At 43.9% G+C, this 21,930-nt stretch overlaps 1 protein-coding gene across 4 annotated transcripts in view; it reads right to left on the reverse strand.

Moving 5' to 3' along the window:
* Nucleotides 1-6,179: 6,179 nt before the first annotated feature.
* GEMIN5 (gem nuclear organelle associated protein 5) overlaps nt 6,180-21,930 on the reverse strand; it is a 51,364-nt gene continuing 35,613 nt past the window's right edge. For 3 of the 4 annotated variants that reach the window (XM_033180713.1, XM_033180712.1, XM_033180714.1), the window contains 9 exons: nt 21,439-21,576; nt 20,228-20,375; nt 18,170-18,289; nt 17,417-17,627; nt 14,432-14,683; nt 10,680-10,842; nt 9,553-10,054; nt 7,681-7,777; nt 6,180-7,080 (listed from right to left, as the gene is read on the reverse strand). In XM_033180713.1, the coding sequence (XP_033036604.1) occupies nt 6,913-7,080; nt 7,681-7,777; nt 9,553-10,054; nt 10,680-10,842; nt 14,432-14,683; nt 17,417-17,627; nt 18,170-18,289; nt 20,228-20,375; nt 21,439-21,576 (1,799 nt within the window). In that variant the 3' untranslated portion in view covers nt 6,180-6,912. Of the gene's footprint in view, nt 7,081-7,680; nt 7,778-9,552; nt 10,055-10,679; nt 10,843-13,705; nt 13,826-14,431; nt 14,684-17,416; nt 17,628-18,169; nt 18,290-20,227; nt 20,376-21,438; nt 21,577-21,930 lie in introns of those variants that run through there. The other variant, XM_033180715.1, reaches the window with a different exon arrangement.

Raw genomic sequence — 21,930 nt, forward strand, 5'->3', positions numbered from 1 at the left:
CTCTCGGGTAATAGAAGGAAAAAGGGATTACAGATACTCTGTAGTTGACAAAGATACCCTCACAGAAACAGAATCAGGAAGATTACTGAATGGTCCACACAGATGTGCGAGCTACTTGCTCTAAATCAAGTCTTAAAATTTTTACAAAATCAGGAGGGAACAATTTATACTGACTCCAAATATGCCTTTGGAGTACTACATACCTTTGGAAAAATCTGGACTGAATGAGGCCTATACTAACAGTAAAGGTCGAAACCTAGTCCAAAAGGCTGGGTGTGGTGGCTTGCGCCTGTAATCCCAGCACTTTGGGAGGCCAAGGCAGATGGATCATGAGGTCAGGAGATGGAGACCAGCCTGGCTAACACGGTGAAACCCCGTCCCTACTAAAGATACAAAAATTAGCCAGGCGTGGTGGCAGGCGCCTGTAGTCCCAGCTACTCAGGAGGCTGAGGCAGGAGAATGGCGTGAACCAGGGAGGCGGAGCTTGCAGTGAGCCGAGATCACACCACTGCACTCTAGCCTGGGCGACAGAGTGAGACTCTGTCTCTAAAAAAAAAAAAAAATCTAGTCTACAAAGAGTTACTAATACAAGTATTAGATAATCTCCAGCTTCCTGAGGAAATAGCTATTGTTCATGTCCCAGGACACCAAAAAAACCCTCTCCTTTGAAAGTTGGGGAAATAATCTAGGCAACCAAATAGCCAAACAGGCTGCCTCTTCCCAAGCTACACCCAGTTTTCATTTACCCCCTCATCTTCCCCCATGCAGACCAGGAAAAAGCTAAAGAAATTAGGAGCTGAGGAAAATTCAGAAGGAAAATGGGTATTACCAGATGGAAGAGAAATGTTATCCAAGCCTCTTAGGAGGGAAACACTGTCACTTCATCAAGGATCTCATTGGGGTCCTCGAGCTATGTGTGATGCAGTCCTTACAGTCTATGAATGCATAGGAATATATACCCTCACTAAGCAAGCAGTGGATGGTTGCATAGTGTGCAGAAAGACTAATAAGCAAACCTTAAAGAGGCAACCTCCAGGAGGAAGGAACCCACGGTTAGGGCCATTCCGAAGTGCCCAGGTTGACCATACTGAAATGCCCCCAATAGGCCACCTCCAGTATTTGCTAGTAATAGTAAACCACCTTACCCACTGGGTAGATGCCATCCCCTTCCCAAGCGCAATAGCCAGTAATGTGGTCAAAGCCCTGTTAGAACACATCATACCCAGGTTTGGACTAACAGAAAACATTGATTCAGACAATGGGACCCACTTCACTGCACGCATCATTAAAGGACTAACCTAGGCATTAGAAACTAAATGGGAATATGATATTCTTCGGCATCTGTCCTCATCAGGGTAAGTAGAAAGAATGAGTCAAACTTTAAAAAATCACTAATCAAGTAAATCCTGGAAACTCGGTTACCATGAACAAAATGTCTTCCCATTGCCTTACTCAAAATCCAGATTGCCCCTTGAAAGGACCTTGGCCTGTCCCCTTATGAAACGCTCTATGGGTTGCCTTACCTAAATTCCACTACTGGCCTTTCTACATTTGAAATGAAATATCAGTTTCTCAAAAACTTTGTATTTGGTCTGTCTTCCACCCTTTCCTCCCTCAGGATTCAAGGCTTCCTAGGGCAAACACTACCCCTCAAATTCCCAGTCCACCAATATCAACCCGGAGATCATGTCCTTGTCAAAATCTGGAAAGAGGGAAAGCTTGAGCCCACCTGAGAAGAACCTTACCTGGTGCTCCTAACAACTGAGACAGTAGTATGAACTGCTGAAAAGGGGTGCATCCACTGTACCCAAGTCAGAAAGTCGTTGCCCTCTCTGAAGCCATGGACCGTTGTCCCAGGGCCAACTCCCACCAGAGTAACATTAAAGAGAAAAGCCTAATCTCTTTTTCCTCTTCTCTTTCCCTTAGCTGCCTCTCATCTTATTATTAATGTAACTAGGTCAAGCTCACCCCAAACCCAAAGCATTACTTTCAATGCTTGTCTTGCCATGCCCTGCGGGGGTCTCCAAAGTCAGAGACAGCTAGCCTCCTAGAAAAGCTCTGCCCATCCACCCCTTCCAAACCCAGCACCACCTATAACCGTTGCAATCAACAACCATGAGCCTTCCAGGGGTTATGATATAGTTGGGAGATGTTATCTGGACTACCAAATATCAGGGATGGACCTCCTCAGAAGGCTGCACCACCCTAAAACCCTACCTCCACTTCACCAAAGGAACCACCCCCTCAAATTGCCAAATCCACCAGTGCAACTCAGTACTTCTCTCTATTCTTATCCCCACCTCCACTGACCCTCCACTTGTCTTTATGGCCTAGGAGTGGATGTCCCTGGAAAAGACCCCCTAGGCTCCTTTAAAATATATTTTGTTGGCTGGGTGTGGGGGCTCACACCTATAATCCCAGCACTTTGGGAGGCCGAGGCAGGTGGACCATAAGGTCAAGAGATTGAAACCATTCTGGCCACCATGGTGAAACCCCATCTCTATTAAAAACAAAAATTAGCTGGGCATAGTGGCACATGCCTGTAGTCCCAGCTACTTGGGAGGCTGAGGCAGGAGAATTGCTTGAACCTAGGAGGCCGAGGTTACAGTGAGCCGAGATCGTGCCACTGCACTCTAGCCTGGCGATAGACTCTGCCTCAAACAACAAGAAAACAAAAACAAAAACAAGTTTTAACCCTCTTCCATCTCCTACCAACTCGCCTCCCCTACGCCTACCACATCAAACCATTTTTTGTTTCTTACCTAATAATAAGAAAATAGCCACAGTAGAAGTCAAGGACCTAAAGCAAACCTTAGCCATAGAAACCAGATATCAAGATGTTAATGCCTGGCTGGAATGGATTAAATATTCTGTTCACACCCTAAATAAAAGCGATTGGTACACTTGTGCAACAGGCAGGCCAGAAACCCAAATTGCTCCCTTTCCACTTGGATGGACCTCCAACCAACAGGGCATGAGCTGTATGGTAGCTCTCTTCCAAAACCCCACAGCCTGGGGCAATAAGGCATGCTAAACTCTCGCACTGCTATTCTCGAAATTAAAGGCCCTGTATGTCAGCTCCGGTTAACGATGTAAATTTTACCTCATGTCTCTCACAACGGGAAAATTTGTCATTCCTTGGAAGTCTAATGGGATGCAGTGAGTCCAAGCCTTTTCAGGAGCTAACCAGTCTGCCCTTGTTCATCCCTGGGAGGATGTATGGTGGTATTGCGGTGGGCCACTACTGGATACTCTACCAAGTAACTGGAGGGACACTCACGCTCTAATCCCATTGGCCATCCCTTTCACCCTGGCGTTTCACCAAGCAAACAAAAAGAACAATTGTAAGAGCAGAAGTGCCCCTTACGGGTCCTTTGACCCTCACATTTATATAGATGCCATTGGAGTTCCATGAGGGGTACCAAATGAGTTTAAAGCCCAAAATCAAATAGCTGCAGTATTTGAATCTATATTGTTCTCGTGGGTAACTGCAAACAAAAATGTAGACTGGATAAATTACACTAACTATAATCAACAATGGTTTGTTAATTATACTAGGGATGCCATTAAAGGAATAGCTGAACAATTAGGCCCTACCAGCCAAATGGCCTGGGAAACTGAATAGCCCTGGACATGATATTAGCTGAGAAGGCTGGGGTCTGTATCATGATTGGAGTCTAATGCCGTACTTTCATCTGCAACAATATAGCCCCCAGTGGAACAATTACAAAAGCCCTATAAAAGGCCTTACCACCCTAGCAAACGAATTGGCCAAAAACTCTGGAGTAAATGACCCCTTCTCTAACCTCATGGAAAAATGGTTTGGAAAATGGAAGGGACTCATAACCTCAATCTTTACCCCCCTTGCGATTGTTATAGGTATACTTATTCTTGTAGGTTGCTGCATTATACCCTGTATTTGTGGATTAGTGCAAAGACTCATAGAAAACGCTCTCCCAAAACCCCTCTCGCTTCTCCCCTGCCCTACTCAGATAAGCTCCTATTCCTAAGTGAACAAGAGGAACAATAAAGTCAAGATATGTTAAGGAGACTTGAAGAGGAAGAACTACCAAGAGGGGGAAATTTGCCAAACAATCAATTCCTCTTCAAACTTCCTCTTTCCTTTTAGCAACTAATGTCCTTTCACATTGCTAGAAAGGATAAATTATTGTTCCCTAAACAAGCCTTTCCATCTTTGCCATGCCTAAACATGCCCAAACATGCCTTAATGGACAATCCCTCCCTCTCCTCCTTTCAAGTTACGTGTTTAAAGGTTTAAGTTTACCCTATTAGGAAAAGTTTTACCACTCCTACCCCTTCTCCCCTGTCTACCCTATTTGGAAAAATTTCAAGTTTTAGCCCATCAGGCTAGCTTAAATTGTGTGGTCCGACTTCAGCCAATGGGGAACGGACACAGAAACAGAAGTTGCATTAGGGATAAAAATCCTTCTTTCCTCTGTTAAGTGTGCTCTTGCGATTGTGACTGGTGCAGGCAGCACCCTTCTGCAGAAGTAAATTTGCCTTGCTGAGAAGTCTTTTGAGTGCCCGTTTTCTTTGCAACTCTGAGCTCTTATTTCCAACACTGGGATTACAGACATGTGCCACCACGCCCAGCTAATTTTTTTTTGAGATGGAGTCTCGCTGTGTCACCCAGGCTGGAGTGCAGTGGCCGGATCTCAGCTCATTGCAAGCTCCGCCTCCTGGGTTTTACGCCATTCTCCTGCCTCAGCCTCCCAAGTAGCTGGGACTACAGGTGCCCGCCACCTCGCCCGGCTAGTTTTTTGTATTTTTTAGTCGAGACGGGGTTTCACCGTGTTAGCCAGGATGGTCTCAATCTCCTGACCTCGTGATCCGCCCGTCTCGGCCTCCCAAAGTGCTGGGATTACAGGCTTGAGCCACTGCGCCCGGCCTAATTTTTGTTCTTTTTAGTAGAGATAGGGTTTCTCCATGTTGGCCAGGCTGGTTTTGAACTCCTGATCTCAGGTGATCTGCCTGCCTCAGCCTCCCAAAGTGCTAGGATTACAGGTATGAGCCACTGTGCCTGGCCATAATTCATTTAAAAAATTTTATTACTTATAGAGATGGGAGCGTGCTATGTTGCCCAGGTTGGCCCTGAACTCCTGGCTTCAAGCAATCTTCCTGCCTCAACCTCCATAGTATCTAGAGTATAGATTTGCACCATAGCACCAGGCAACTGAGTGCAATTCAGCCCCTCCATATATACTGCCAAATGTTGGTCTCAAATATATACTGCCTCCATATATACTGCCCAGCTGGTCTCAAACTCCAGTCCTCAAGTGATTCACTTGCCTTGGCCTCCCAAAGTGTTGGGATTACAGGCATGAGCCACCCCACCCGGACTCAAATAGTAAATCTTGTTCTTACCAAAGCAGTAACTGAGGAGTGAGCAGGACTCTTCTACCCACAGGTGATGCTTCCGACAGATCACAAAGGAATTTAGAATTCTAGTTTAACAATATCACTCTTTACTCAAGTGGAACAGGCTATATATTTTTTCTACCTCTGTAAGCAAAGTTCATTTTATCAGTTTGTAGAACTGGTGTCCAGTTTTCTACCTAGCCATGCCTATTTATATCTTTGCAATCAAGAAAGATTCTCCATCTCTAGTAACAAAGCATCATCTTCCTAAAGTTCACTTAACTGTATGAAGAACTGTGAGGATCTAAATTCTACAGTATTTCCCTTTGTAGAGTTTATTAAACTCTAATGCTAGGCACATACACATCTTTGAAAACTGCCTTAAATGTTTTCCTTCCTGGGACTCCCTGTAAATGAATTTCATTCTTACTGTCCCAATCCCAATCCTAGGAATTAACTGAAAAATAAATTACAAACGTGAGCAGAAAAGCCTTCACAATGAATCCTAAACAGTTCAATTACCTTAAAGGCGTATGCCTTCCCACACCCCTGCCAGACTCTGATTTTCCCATCCTGGCAACTGTGACATTACAGAAACCTCTGTTACTGACACTGTTCAACTGTTTAAATAACCAAGGAGGATAAAAAAAAGATTTACAATTAAATAGTATTTAGGGTCCCAATTGTCAGAGTCCAAAAATCCAAAGGTCATCTATGCAAAATTAGGAACATGCATTTTTCTCCAAAGAGTATCTTTGGCTTTAATCTGATTCTCAAAAGGATCCTATGATCCAAGAAAGTTTAAAAACCATTGAAACAGTAATTTATTCCTGAGCTATGTGGCTGCCATCGATCCATTTGTTATAAAACTGAAGGGAAAACACACATTTGAATCACTTCTTCTAAAGCTTTAGTAAGTGATCTGTTCAAATAAGCAATTACATAAAAAAATAAAACCAAATTTCCAACCTAAAATTCTGACAGGAGAGTCAACATGATGGTTAAGGCCTATTTCATATTCAAACTTCAATCTATGAAAGAGGAGAGAGAGAAGGGTCTCCTCTTTCAAATTAAATATTATGAAAACAATTTTAAAAAAGTATCAATAGTCCTAAAACGCAGCAACTCCATCTCAAAAAAGCATGACACATTTCTGATCAGATGAAGTATTTATAAAGGTAGCTTGTGTTTTAAGCATGTAACACTTTGGGTGATGACAGAAGTTTCTCCTCTTTGGATGAAATCTGCCTAAGGCTGTAGAGATGACTGACATTCTGCAGGTATTAGTTCCGAATAACTACTGCGGGCTTTACATGATCTTCCCTCCAGCAGGAGACCACAACTGAGTCTAAAGTCAGACCCACTGGGTCTGTGAGTAGGCAGGGTTGATTCAAACTTAATCCCCGTTTGTATTCATTTGGATTACCGCAAAAACAGCTAGGGACCAGAGTGAATGTCTGGTGAAGTGGAACTGCAGAGGTGAAAGGTGTCAAACATTTTCAATTCAGCAGTTTCTTCAAGGTGTGTAAAAATTCACGTGCAGAAGGTCTGGCAGTGTCTTTTGTAAGTTTTCGTGTTGCCGTATTTCTGAAGGAGCTCTAGGGCCTGCTGGTGCATTTCCTGGGCCAGACACCCAGGAAAGTGGGACCTGATGAGAAGCAGGACGAGGCAGCACTCCAGCACATCTGGGAAGGGCCAGGCCTGAAAGACGATGACATGAGGATGAATAAGGAAGCATTTGCAAAAGAGCCACAAACACTTTCACAGAAGGCACCGGTGACTCAGGTTCATCTATAGACACTTCTTGGACACAGCTGATCCAGCTCTCTCCTAAGGCAATGTCCTGTCTTTCTCTTCAATGGTTACTCCAAGGAGAAATGACACTCAAAACTGGGATGGCTACGGGGATGTCCTCAATGGCACAATCTCTTTCTATAGCACTATGCAAATCAACCCTTAAAAATGATGCTTCTATTACTATTTGGGCCCACAGCCAAAAAAGACCTGTCCATCTGTAAGCTGTCTAATACATGGCACCAATCTAAATTTTACTTCTTACCTATTACATTTATTTAGTTTCTCTGAAGACTGAGTTATAAAATTACTTGTGTGATCAATAATTCTACTCTCACAAAACATCCTAGCTAACCAAAGTAATCGGATTCTAAATTCTTAAGCTCATATGAATGGGTAGAGATTTTAGAAACTGAACAGAGAGGTAGCTGACCTATAAGAAGGTGGTATAGTCAAGTGATAACACAAAAGGTGATGCTTTACCAAATGAACTGCTTTAACTCTTACCTTAATGCTCTCAGGAAATTTCGCCATTCTCTCATTTGCCTCTGTAAGCCTTTTGGTTAATTCAGGCAGAGAAAGTGGCTCATTTTTTTCTTCTTTACTAGTTAAAAAAATAAAAGGTGTAAGTTGTATGTCTTGCCCTGGGTAACATTTTTCTCCCATTGATTTTACTGTGGTAAAATGTATATAACATAAAGCTTACCATTTTATCCATTTAAAAATATATAATTCAGCGGTTTTAAATACATTCATAATGTTGTGAAAAACATCCCCACCACCCATTTCCAAAACTCTTGTCATTTTGTAAAACTGAAATTTTATACCCATTAAACAGTAACTTCTCATTCTGCTTCCCTCAGCCCCTGTCAACATCATTCTCCTTTCTGTCTCTATGATTTTAACTATTTTGAGTACCTCATATAAGTGGAGTCATACAGTGTATGTCTTTTCGTGACTGGCTTATTTCACTCAGCATAGCGTCCTTCCTTGGTAAGGCTGAATGACGTCCATCGTATGGATATGGCACATTTTGCTTATCCACTCATCTGTCAGTGGATACTTAGGTTCCTCCCATGTTTTGGGTATTATGAATAATGCTGCTATGAACACAGGTGTGCACATATTTCAGACCCTGCTTTCAATTCTTTTGGGTGTATACCCAGATGTGGAAGTGCTGGATCCTATGGTCATTTTATTTTACATTTCTGGAGGAACTGCTGCTATACTGTTTTCCACAGTGGCTGCATCATTTTACATTTCCACCCACAGGCACAAGGGTTCCAATGTCTCTGCATCCTCCCCAACACTTGTTCTGTTTCTCTGATAGTAGCCTAATGGCTATAAAGTGCTATTTCACTGTAGTTTTTGATTTGCATTTCCCTAATGATCAGATATTGAGCATCATTTCCTGTGCTTACTGGCTTTTTAGAGAAATATCTATTCAAGTCCTTTGCCCATCCTTGAACTGGATTATCTTTTGTTATGCCTGGGTATCTTTTATCTTTTATTTTTAAAATTTTTTAAAAATTTAAACTTTTGCCCATGACACGGTAACTTTTATCTCATTTTATAAATAAAATTCCTTTGTCATCTGGCTTCTTAAAATTTAATTTTTTTTTTGTAGAGACAGGGTCAACCAGGCTGGTGTGAATGGCACAATCATATCTCACTACAGCCTTGAACTCCTGGGCTTAAGTGATCCTCCCACCTCAGCCTCCTGAGTAGCCGGGACTATAAGTGTATGCCACCACAGCTGGCTAATTTTAAAAAATTAATTTTTTTAGAGACAGGGTCTCAATATGTTGCCCAGGCTGAACTTGAGCTCCTGGTCTCAAGTGATCCTCGTGCCTCAGCCTCCTAAGTAGCTACAGGGTATATGCTACCACACTTGGTTATTTTATTTGTATTTTTTGAGATGAAGTCTCCCTTTGATGCCCAGGTTGGAGTGCATTGGTGTGATTTTGGCTCACTGCAACCTCTGCAGCCCAGGTTCAAGTGATTCTCTGGCCTCAGCCCCCCAAGTAGCTGGGATTACAGGCATGTGCCGCCATATCCGGCTAATTTTTTTATTTTTAGTAGAGATGGGGTTCACCATGTTGGCCAGGCTGGTCTCAAACTCCTGACCTCAAGTGATCCACCCACCTCAGCCTCCCAAAGTGCTGGGATTACAAGCGTGATCCACTGTGCCCGGCCTGTTTTTTTTTTTTTTTTTGTAGAGACAGGGTCTCACTTTGTTGCCCAGGCTGGTGGTAAACTCCTGGGCCAAGTGATCCTCCTGCTTCAGCCTCCCAAAGTGCTGGGATTATAGGCACGAGCCACTGTTGCTAGCCAGCAGGGTTATTTTTCATTCCATCTTGCACGTGCCTCAGTACTTACCACTGGCTCTGAGAACTGGAGAGGGGCTGCTCTGCTTCTACTTCCAGTTCATTCTTATCAGGACCATTTGCTGTGGATTTACAGAGTTGACTCCTCTGGTGCTGGCGGATCATTTCTGCCAAGGTCTCTTGGACTTCAGCAACAGTTCTCTGTGAGTTTTGGAGACTGGCATGCTTTTCTGAAAAGAGCTCCTTAAAAGTACTCAGTATTCGCTCACCTTCTTCTGTGAGTCTCAAGTCTAGCTCCGAGGGTCTGTTTGGCTCTGGCTGAGAAGTTTCAGGGTCAGTTTCTTCAGTGCTGGCAGCGTCTAACTGCTGGCTTGGCTCAACAGAGAGTGTTCTGTGACCAGTCCTTACCCAGACACTGGAATTTGGGCAAGGCCTAGAGAGAGACCACCAGAATTCATACAGACGCCCATAAAGAAAAAAGGCCTCCAAACTTTTGAAAGCTGGCATGGCAGGGGATTGACGGTCACCCAATTTGTCTCTTAGGTGGTCACAGCCTAGGAAAAGAGAAGATACTGGGTCATGCATTTCTCTAGTTGCCAGAAATCTGGCTTCCTGCCCTTATGTTCTATTTCTTACCACCCAAGAAGCAGACCCCAGGAAAAAGGACAACAGTGTGATCCACGGGGCCACATGCCTTTCCATCAAGAGCCAACTGGAGGCTGAACACTTCCTGGCTTGGGACAAGCCATTACTACATCCTAGGAGTCATTCAAAGCATGATAGAGTCCATTTGTCCTACTGAAGGCTCTGGGGCCACAATGACTGAGGTAAGATCACACTGTCTCGCTGAAAAATCACAATGATTTAGTTCAGTGACTATGCAGCCCAAGGAATGTCAATCTTTTTGCTGTTCTTACTAACATGTAACTACATTCCTATTTCTCTCTCCCTTAAACTGTGTGGAAAGTGGACAGGAGGCAGTAAGAGGGTAGGGCCAGGTAAAGGAAAGAGTATAGTTATTCTTAAAAGCTTGGGTAAGAGAATCCAAACTTTCTACTGAAATGACACAGCTGGCCAATCTCCATCTTTTAAGAATTTTGGTACTCCCAGTGCCACACCACTAGTGGTGGTGATGTTGTCCACTAAAGGGTGTGCCTCAGGCAGGGGGGAGTCATTTACCGTCAGGGAGAAAAGCTGAGTACACTTCCTGCATGATGGTGAAGCTCCCTGAGTCATAGCTCCGGACCACTGCCTGAAGGAGCGCCTGCACAGCCTCGTCCCAGGAGGCCATCTGCTGGCTCAGCACTGCCAGGGTCAAGTCATGGCAAATGTGAAGCAGGAGCTGGAGAGAGAAGCCAGAGTCTGAGGTAAACATCCTCCCATGGTAGGCACAGAGGATGCCACCAAACTGTTCCTGTGAACCGCATTTGGAAACAAGTACACACAATTCACACTGAAGAAAGTTCCTCTTGTCTCCGCCACCCATTTTTGCTTCCCCCATCAGAAACTCTTATGTCTAGCTGCACAGCAACACCTACGTCCCGGTGTTAAAGTCTGTTCACACTGAGAAAACACCTTTACATTTGCATTTAATTAAAACAAAAAGTGAGTTTCTGGAACTAAAAGCTGTAATCAAAAACACAATAAAGGCTGGGCGCAGTTGCTCACACCTGTAATCCCAGAACTTTGGGAGGCTGAGGTGGGTGGATCTCCGGAGGTCAGGAGTTCAAAGACTAGCCTGGCTAACACGGTGAAACCCCATCTAAAAAAATCCAAAAATTAGCTGGGCGTGGTGGTGCAACGCTGTAATCCCAGCTACTCAGGAGGCTGAGGTGGAAAAATCGCTTGAACCGGAGAGGTGGAGGTTGCAGTGAGCCCAGTTTGTGCCACTGCACCCCAGCCTGGGTGACAGACTGAGACTCTGCCTCAAAAAAAAAAAAAAAACCCAAAACAAAATAAAACAAAGCTTGGAGTACAACTAAGAAAAATGTGCTCAATTTTAAGTATGTAGTTTGATAAGTTCTGAGAAGCATATATGGCTCCATAACTACCAGCAAAATCAAGACAGAACATTTTCATCAACTGAAGATACGCCCTCCGGCTCCTGTGCAGGCCATCTCCTGGCCCACCCCACTGGCAACCACTGAACTGGTTGTTTTGTCACTTTAATTTTTTCTTTTCTAGAATTCACATAAATGGAACCACAGAGTATATGGTCTTTTGTGTCTTTAATACTTTTGAGAGTCACCGATATTATTATTATTTTTGAGACGGAATCTCGCTGTCGCCCCGGCTGGAGTGTAGCGGCGCGATCTTGGCTACAAGCTCGGCCTCCTGGGATCACGCCATTCTCCTGCCTCAGTCTCCTGAGTAGCTGGGACTACAGGTGCCCGCCACCACGCCCAGCTAACACCAATATTATCTGTGTGGCAGTAATTTGTTCCTTTTTTTTTTTTTGAGGCAGAGTCTTGCTCAGTCACCTAGGTTGGAGTGCAGTGGTGCGATCTTGGCTCACTGCAAGCTCCGCCTCCTGGGTTCACACCATTCTCCTGCCTCAGCCTCCAGAGGAGCTGGGACTACAGGCGCCCGCCACCTCGCCCGGCTAATTTTTTTGTATTTTTAGTAGAGACGGGGTTTCACCATGTTAGCCAGGATGGTCTCGATCTCCTGACCTCGTGATCCACCCTCCTCGGCCTCCCAAAGTGCTGGGATTATAGGCATGAGCCACTGCACCCAGCTGTCCCTTTTTACTTTTATCTTTTATTGACACAGGGTCTCATTCTCTTACCCAGGCTGGAGTGCAGTGGTGCCATCTTGGCTCACTGCAGCCTCCGCTTCCCAGATTTGAACGATTCTCCTGCCTTAGCCACCTTAGTACCTGGAATTACAGGCTTGTGCTACCACACCCAGCTAATTTTTGTAAATTTTAGTAAAGACGGGGTTTCGTCATGTTGCCCAGTCTGGTCTCGAACTCCTGAGCTCAAGCGATCCACCTGCATTGGCCTCCCAAAGTGCTGGGATTACAGGTGTGAGCCACCAAGCCTGGCCCTTTTTATTGTTACACAGTATAGTATTTCACTGCATAGACACAACACAGTTTGCATATCCATTCATCAGTTGATGGACATTTGGTTTGTTTCTAGTTTTTGGCTATTGTGTGCTAAGCTGCTGTAAACATTTGTGTACAAGTCTTTGTGTGGCCATCTGATTTCATTGTTTTAGTGGAATATCTAGGTAGTAGAACTGCTGGGACACGGGGCATTTGCATGTTTAACTTTATAAGAAACTGCCTGGCCGGGCGTGGTGGCTCACGCTTATAATCCCAGCACTCTGGGAGGCCGAGGCAGGTGGATCACCTGAGGTCAGAAGTTTAAGTAAGACCAGCCTGGCCAACATGGTGAAACCCTGTCTCTACTAAAAATCTACAAAATAGGCCGGCTGCAGTGGTTCATGCCTATAATCCTAGCACTTTGAGAGGCCGAGGTGGGCAAATCACGAGGTCAGGAGTTCGAGACCAGCCTGGCCAACATGGTGAAACCCCATTTCTACTAAAAATACAAAAAATTAGCCAGGCATGGTGGCAGGTGCCTGTAATCCCAGCTACTCGGGAGGCTGAGGCAGGAGAATCGTTTGAACCTGGGAGGCGGAGGTTGCAGTGAGCCAAGATCATGCCACTGCACTCCAGCCCGGGTGACAGAGTGAGACTCCATCTAAAAAAAAAAAAAAAAAAGTAAAAATCTAAAAAATATTAGCTGGACGTGGTGACGCATGCCTATAATCCCAGTTACTTGGAAGGCTGAGGCAGGAGAATCACTTGAACCTGGGAGACAGAGGTTGCAGTGAGCAGAGATCGTGCCATTGTACTCCAGCCTGAGCAATAAGAGCGAAATTCCGCCTCATAAAAAAAAAAAAGAAAAAAAAAAAAAGAAACTGTCCAACTGTTTTTCAAAGTATATACCATTTAAGAAGTCTTGTTCCTCATAAATATCATAATGTTCTCTCATTTTGAAATGAGGGAAAGAACTATGCCAGGCACAGTGGCTCTCGCCTGTAATCCCAGTACTTAGGGAGGCTGAGGCAGGAGGATGACTTGAGGAGTTTGAGACCAGCCTGGATAACAGTGAGACCCAGTTTCTACAAAGAAAAAAAAAAGAAGTAGGTATATTCACAAAACAGACACAGCAGTTAAAATAAATCAACTGATCTCTTTTTATTACCATGGATAGATTTTACAAACAACAGCCTCTGAAATAAGCAAACTGCAAAACAATACATGTGGCACTGACACAGGAGTTGCCTGTTGTGAGCTGGGAAGGAGTGAAGGGCTGAGGAGAGGAACAAGAAAGGACTTCAATTTTACCGTACTGTTTTTATTTTATAAAGTCCTCAAATCAAAATACAAAATGAAACCAGAAAACCCTAACAAAGTAAATATGATAAAATGTGAACATCTGTTAATTCTGGTTAATGGGTTATTACATTATTCTGCTTTTCTATATTTTTTAGACTTTTTTTTAGAAAACGAAATAGTGGCTGTGCGTGGTGGCGCACAACTGTAATCACAGCTCTTGGGAGTCTGAGGCAGGAGAATCGCTTGAACCCCATGTCCCAGCAGGTGGTGGTTGCAGTGAGCCAAGATCATGCCACTGCACTCCAGCTTGGGCGACAGGGCAAGACTCTGTCTCAAAACAAACAAATAATAATAATAATAAAAAAAAGAAACAATAAAAGGGAATACTGATGTAATACTAACTTTAAAGTTAAAGGGCTTTTATTGGTCTGAAGGGATCTTTCCAGGTGGTGTGGGCATGCTTTAGCCTTTTCTGAAACACAATCCGGTATTCTGCTTGTTTCCCTGTTACGACAGACATGGAATTAAGGAAGCCTTACCACTGAGTGATAAATGTGAAAAGCTGGTACAGATGGCTTACCTGTTTGGCAGGCGTGTTATTTGTAGCAGATGGGTACTTGATGTTCTGCAGCTTCTGAAAGGCTTCCTGATACTGCTCAGGGGTGTCAACGCTGAAGATGCTCTTCCACACTGCAGTCACCCTCTCCACGAAAGGCCCTTCTGTGCCCGTGGTCCAAGTGTGGTAAGAGGAGGAGCTTTTGCCCTCTGAAAACCGCTTCTCCTCCAGATGCCTGGACAGTAGCTCCAGAAGGCAAAACACCAATCTCTGACCCTGGAACACAACAAGGAAGAGGAACTGTTACACAGGGACGGCACGCGGATGACCTCGAGAGCTCTTCTGAGTCCTTCGAAGTATTTCCCTTTGTATCTGCAGCAAACAAAGCACTTTAGTGAGCTACCTGACCCTGTGAGTCATGCATGAAAAGGGACAAAAGGGGCGATCTGACAGACACTTCCCAGGTCCCTTTTGGGGAAAATCTATCCTTGGAGCTCAAGAAACCATTTTTATGACACGGAATCCCAACTGTAGCCCCACCCACAATGATTTAAGCACACATAGACCAGCCACTTAAGGCTTGTAGCCTAGTTTGAGGAAAGATGGGCTGGGCTTATCAGGTTCTTTCTCCCTGACCAAACTTTGGACTCGGGAATAAAAGCATAATCGGCCAAAGCTGCTGGAATACACAAGCTTTGTAGATCCGAGAGCTGGGACAGGCATTAGGAGCCATGTCCAAATAGGTTTAATAGAGGAAATCGGCTGGAATGAAGAAAACAGAAGCACAGAGAAAAGGCTTAGAAAATTTATTTTCGTGTGGCTGGGCGTGGTGGCTCACGCCTGTAATCCCAGCACTTTGGGAGGCTGAGACGGGCAGATCACGAGGTCAGGAGATCGAGACCATCCTGGCTAACATGGTGAAACCCCGTCTCTACTAAAAAATACAAAAAACTAGCAGGGTGAGGTGGCGGGCGCCTGTAGTCCCAGCTACTCCGGAGGCTGAGGCAGGAGAATGGCATAAACCTGGGAGGCAGAGCTTGCAGTGAGCTGAGATCCGGCCACTGCACTCCAGCCTAGGCAACAGAGCGAGACTCCGTCTCAAAAAAAAAAAAAAAAGAAAATTTATTTTCACTACATTTTTAGTTGCCATGAGATTCCTTGTATACTCCTATAACACTATCTTCTCAGTTAAGCTTGGAAGAGTCTCTGTTCCACAAAACCAAAATAGCCCTTACTAAAAAATTTAGCATATGCTTATTAGGTTTTCTTGCTTTGTTAAGGATGCTGTTTAAGAGAAAAACTAAAATGCTAAACAGTCATTCTGGAAACTTTGATTGTGGATAAATTAAAATCTCTCTGGACATGGTCATTTTCTAAATAATGTTCAGTGGCACTATCTTTTAGGGTGTCCTACTGTCACCTCCATTTTTATTCTGCTGTTCCCAGAAAGCTACCTCCCCATGTACCATGTTCCTTGGGCTCTAAATATTCAGCTAAAAACCATCTTTAGGCTCCGTACTCTGCTAGGGAATGAAGAACTTAAAAAAACTCTTGTTAGTTGACTGGGCACGGTGGCTCAAGCCTGTAATCCCAGCACTTTGGGAGGCCGAGACAGGCAGATCACGAGGTCAAGAGATCGAGACCATCCTGGCTAACACGGTGAAACCCCGTCTCTACTAAAAAAAAATACAAAAAAACCAGCCGGGTGAGGTGGCGGGCGTCTGTAGTCCAGCTACTTGGGAGGCTGAGGCAGGAGAAGGCCGTAAACCCGGGAGGCAGAACTTGCAGTGAGCCGAGATCCGGCCACTGCACTCCAGCCTGCACGACAGAGTGAGACTCCGTTTCAAAAAAAACAAAAACAAACAAAAAACAACCTCTGGTTAGTATCTGACAAAGTTATCTAAAATGAATCAAATGTTTACATGTTTTAGAAACTAGGTAAGTGCCAATGCTTTAATCTGTTTTGATGTGTCAAAAAGGCAGTGGTATGTTACTCATTTTTAACCAGATGGGAACCAAAAAAATTTAAGAAATAAGACATTTCTATTTTCTCACACTTTTCTCTTTTTTATTCTGAAGAGTCTCACTCTGTCACCTAGGCTGCACTGCAGTGACACAATCAGTTCATTGCAACCTCTGTCTCCTGGGTTCAAGCAATTCTCCTGTCTCAGTCTCCCAAGTAGCCAGATTACAGATGTGTACCACCACGCCTGGCTAATTTTGGTAATTTTAGTAGAGACGAGATTTTGCCATGTTGGCCAGGCTGGTCTCGAACTCCTAACCTCAAGTGATCTGCTGCATCTGGCCCAGTTTTTTCCATAGCTTACAGTTAAGAGGGGCGTTTACAGGTAGAGTTCCATGATTTCTGTTAGAGGCCAACCATTCCCTCTTCAAGGAAGACCTTTTGATGTTCGCTGATAACATCAATGAAGAAACCCTAGACTGCTAACCCAAGGCCTGGGCTGACTAAAGTCTGTTCACAGGTGTTTTTTTTTTTTTTTTGAGACAGAGTCCCATTATGTTGCTTAGGCTGGATCTCGGCTCACTGCAACCTCCGCCTTCCGGGTTCAAGTGATTCTCCTGCCTTAGCCTCCCGAGCAGCTAGGATTACAGAAGTGTGCCACCATGCCCGGCTGATTTTTATATTTTTAGTTGAAACGGGGTTTCACCATGTTGTCCAGGCTGGGCTCGAACTTCTGACCTCAAGTAATCTGCCCGCTTCAGCCTCCCAAAGTGCTGGGATTACAAGTGTGAGCCACTGTACCCGGCTCACAGGTGTTTTGTACAAACAGATAAGCAATGGGAATTACTGTGAATGACCATATTATCTCTTACTCTGAATATGGCAACTAACAGGTCACAGTACCTCAGTGAGATAGCATGGCCAGGGCTTGCTGGGCCTGCCAAATTGGCAGAGCTTGTGCAACTGGGTTATTAACTCAGATCTGACTAGAAGAGGATTTGGGACACTTCCCTCTTGTATACTAGGAGATGAAATAACAGACTGACCTGTAGACTTTCATGCAGCTGCAGGGCTTCCTGGGCTCCTACCCAGTTGTTGGCCACAAGCAGCTCTTGGGCACATCTGAGAGCCAGGGAAGCAGACAACTCATCCTCTCCTATGATGGCAGCCAACTCTGCAGCCGTTGTAAGTGATGCTGCATCCCCCTTTTTGGCCAAAACTTTGGCTGCATCATAAGCACAAGTGGCCCCTAAATAGCTATAATATGAATAAGAATGTCAAGAAAAGGTCATAAACAGATCTTTTATTCCCACTCCTAGAGGATGGAATCATTTCTTTCTATCCACTTTGCTGCATGTGCCTTCCTGTGGTCCCAGGTATGTCACTGCCCCGGTTGTTCCCGTGAAGGCTGAGGCCAGCACAATTCAGCAGAGTGTATGAGAAACAATATCATATAGGTTAAGGACATAAGGAAAATGAGAGGGAATGACTCCTCTGTTTGGGTTCAATCCAGCATGGGTTGAGGTTCCTTTACTTGATGTTATAAGAGACCATTAGAAAAATGCATAATTTCTGAATCTGCTACTGAGGTTTTTCTTGAATAGTTATAGTGATTTACATAAATAAATCAGGAGGTAGTTCTTGATGAGTCTTATGAAACTAAGTTGAATATACATATCTTTTAAATAATTTCTCGCTGCTTTACCTCCAGCTCTAAACTTGTCACTTGTATTCCTATCCTCCCCTTTCTGGCAGAAGCTCTTCTACGTTGGATGCATCCCTCCACTCCTCAGGCTTACCATTTGGCTGCGACAGCATAATGGCCATCTCTTTCTAGGACAGTTCCCCAGCTGAGGTACAAGTCCTTCAGGACTGGGTCCTCTGGGCGCAGCCGGGCCTTGGCAACTGCAATAGCTTCCCTAAAGGCAAGAATAGATACATTAGCCAATCTGAAAAGGCTCCTCTGTGTATGGCCCTAGGAGGGGCTGTAAGACAGGACAAATTGTCCCTTTTGCGTTGTCTTATTGTTCCAACTTCCTTTAAAAAACTGCACTTGCATTATATAGACAAATTAGAAACAAACCCTTCATTCGTTTCTTCACTTAGATCAGCAGTTCTTAAATTTGTGGTCTGTGGATTCCTAGGGGGTCCTCAAGAACCTTTCAGACGGTTCATGAGGTTAAAACTATTTTTGTAACAATGCTAAGAGTCAGTTATGTGCTTTTTTATTAAAAAAAAAACTGTGTTGACATTTGCACTGATTGTGCAAAAGCAATGGTTGGTAAATTCTGGCATCTAAGAAAGAAGGCAGTGGCTCCTACAGTGGGAAAAAAGGAAGAATGCCCTTAATGAAGCAGTACAAATTATGAATTTTACTAAATTCCTCAAGTCCAAAACACTTTAATATTCTGTGTGACAAATGGGAAGAACATTTTGTGTTCTCTGCTGCATTCCAAAGTAGGATGGTTGTCTCTAGGAAACACCTGTATGAACAAATTACAAGCTAAACTGGCTGCTTTTTTCATAGAACCTCCTTCTAAAAAAAAAAAAAATGACTAACCACTTCATTAAAAACAACCAACAGTATTTGTTACTAATGATAAAATGTGAGTTTTCTAGCAAAAATTAGAATTTTAGAAAACTTGTACCTACCACTTGTGTGCTTGACAGTTTCCCATAAGTTAGAATTTTCTGATGAGACTGACGGTGATAGTAAGGAATGTGATATTTTTGGGTATTTTATAATAAGATATGTTAACATTTGGATCTGTACAACTCAGTAAACAAATATTTTTCAAATGACATACAACTGCTGAGTTGTAGCCAACATAAAGTTGTAGCTGGGGAAAAAAGTGATTTATTGAAGTGATCTAAACAGAGCAATACTTTGAAAGTATTTTGGGATTTCCACTTCCAGCCATGATGGAATAACTGGGACCAGACCTACCTTCCTGCCACAAAACTAAAATACTGGACAAAATGTCTGAAACAACTGTTTTCAGACACTGGGTAACAGGCAGCACAGGACAGTAATCCCTAAGAGAACAGAAATTAATGATGGGAGCCCTATCTTGGCACTGGCTTTCTGCCCAAAGCCATTTTCCTAAAGAAAACCCAAGCAAAACCTCAGCAGTCTCTGAGTTGAGAAGAGGAAACAATGGAAATCTGAGGGGCAGGATACTAGGGAGGAGGAAGTTGTCCAGAGAAAGACATCCAATTGAGTCTTTGGCTAAATTCAAAGCCACGTATGTAAAGGAAACTCCGTAAGTCTAAACAAAGAATGACAAGGTAACTGTAAGCTGAACAATTACCAGAGCTTACTCAGGACCTGGAGACATCTGAGTTTTGACTTGCTGAATGCATAAGGCATTCAATAAAGATATCAGAATGTAGGAGGTCCGAACTAATTCTAGAATATAATAAACTTGCCCTAACAAAGTTTAAAAACAAGCCATGAAAAGATCAAACTGATATACAACTTTACTACTTGCCAAGACAAAGTTCAACACTTTCTAAAGGAAGACAACAAAACCAAAGCAGGGTAGGACAAAAAGAAAATCTTGGCTAATCATGGTGGCTCATGCCTGTAATTCCAGCATTTTGGGAGGCTGAGGCAGGAGGATCGCTTGAGCCCAGGAGTTGGAAATCAGCTTAGACAACACAGCAAGACTCTGTCTCTACAAAAAGCTAAAAAAATAGCTGGATGTGGTGGCACGCACTTCCTGAGTAGTCCCAGTTACTCAGGGGGCTGAGGCAGGAGGACTGTTTCTTCTATTTATGTTACTTTAACAATAGAGAAGTTTAGATTATTTTCACATTATGTCCAAGTATTATCCCAACTCTAGGACCACACATACCTGTAAAAATGGTTTGACTTGAGCAGCTCCACAGCTTCATACACTTTGTGGATGGAAAGTAGGTGAGAAGCAGCCTTGACATACTGATCCTGAAAACACAGCTGTTTGGCAAAAGCTTCCACAGCCCATAACCACACATGGTAGCCAGCTGAAAAAATAAAAGATGGTGGTTAAAAAAAACAGTTGAAGAAAAAGTAAAAACAAAACCCAGTATATTTGGGTTGAAAAGCCTTGTTTTCAGTCAATGCATTCAGCAGAACATTTAGATACCAATTCAGCCACCATTACGGATGATCTGCTTCATCTACACATTCTGAAACATCAACTGTTTGATTATATAACACAAACAAAACAGTACAAAGTTGAAAAGATACAGAAAGGAATGTGTGAGCACAGTTAGATAAATTCTTATAATTAGAATTGATGAACCGAAGGTAACGTGCTTATGTGCTTTTTTTTTTCCTTCTCTCTTTCCTTTTATTGTTTTTTGAGACAGGGTCTCACTCTGTGGCTCAGGCTGGAGCGCAGTAGCACAATCATGGCTCACTGCAGCCTCAACCTCCCTGGGCTCAGGTGATCCTCCCACCACAGCCTCCCGAGTAGCTGGGACTACAGGTACATGCCACCATGCCCAGATAATTTTTTAATTTTTTGTAGAGATGGGGTTTTGCCATGTTGCCTAGGCTGGTCTCAAACTCCTGGGATCCAGCGGCCTGCCCACCTCGGCCTCCCGAAATGCTGGTATTACAGGCATGAATCATCACACCCACCTTTTTTTTTCTTTTTTAAAGAGACAAGGTCTCATAATGTTGCCCAGGCTACAGTACAGTGGCTATTCACAAGCACAATTAACAGTGTCCTATAGGTCTGAACGCCTAGCCTTAACCAATCCTCCTGCCTCAGCCTCCAGAGCAGCTGGGGACTACAGACTTGTGCCATCGTACCTTTAAAATTTACTAGACATGGCCAAATTGTCCTTCAAGAAGTTCTCAACAATTATGCTTTTGCCATTAAAGTGTCAGTGACCTGCTCTTTCTCACAGGGGATGGGTTGGATTTATGAGTTTGTCTACTGCTGCAAACAGGATTAGCATTGTATCTATTTGTAAGTGATTTCAAGCTTAAGACTGGTACTGCCAAGAGCCATCTTTAGTGGACGTATCCCAGAGATGACAGAGCTTTTACTGAAAAGAACGAACACAAAAACCATACCCGCTGGTGCCATAGCCACAAGGTTGTCTGTCAGCTCCCCTCTTTCTGCTGCGGTTTGGAGAACACCTTTGAGATCTCCTTTCCAAAGCATAAGCTGGTGAAATAACTCAGGGTGGCCATTTTCTAAGTGACCTTTTCCTGTTTGAAAGAGAGATAAAGTTTGGAAGGTGTTTCAGAAACATCTATTACTGACTTGTAGAAAAAGAAAGGCGCCGGGCGCGGTGGCTCACGCCTGTAATCCTAGCACTTTGGGAGGCCGAGACGGGCGGATCACGAGGTCAGGAGATCGAGACCATCCTGACTAACATGGTGAAACCCCGTCTCTACTAAAAATACAAAAATTAGCCAGGCGCGGTGGTGGGCGCCTGTAGTCCCAGCTACACGGGAGGCTGAGGCAGGAGAATGGTGTGAACCTGGGAGGCGGAGCCTGCAGTGAGTGGAGATTGCGCCACTGCACTCCAGCCTGGGCGACAGAGCAAGACTCCGTCTCAA

This window comes from Trachypithecus francoisi, unplaced genomic scaffold, assembly GCF_009764315.1.
Source record: "Trachypithecus francoisi isolate TF-2019V2 unplaced genomic scaffold, Tfra_2.0 Lachesis_group2, whole genome shotgun sequence".
Classification (NCBI taxonomy): Eukaryota; Metazoa; Chordata; class Mammalia; order Primates; family Cercopithecidae; genus Trachypithecus; species Trachypithecus francoisi.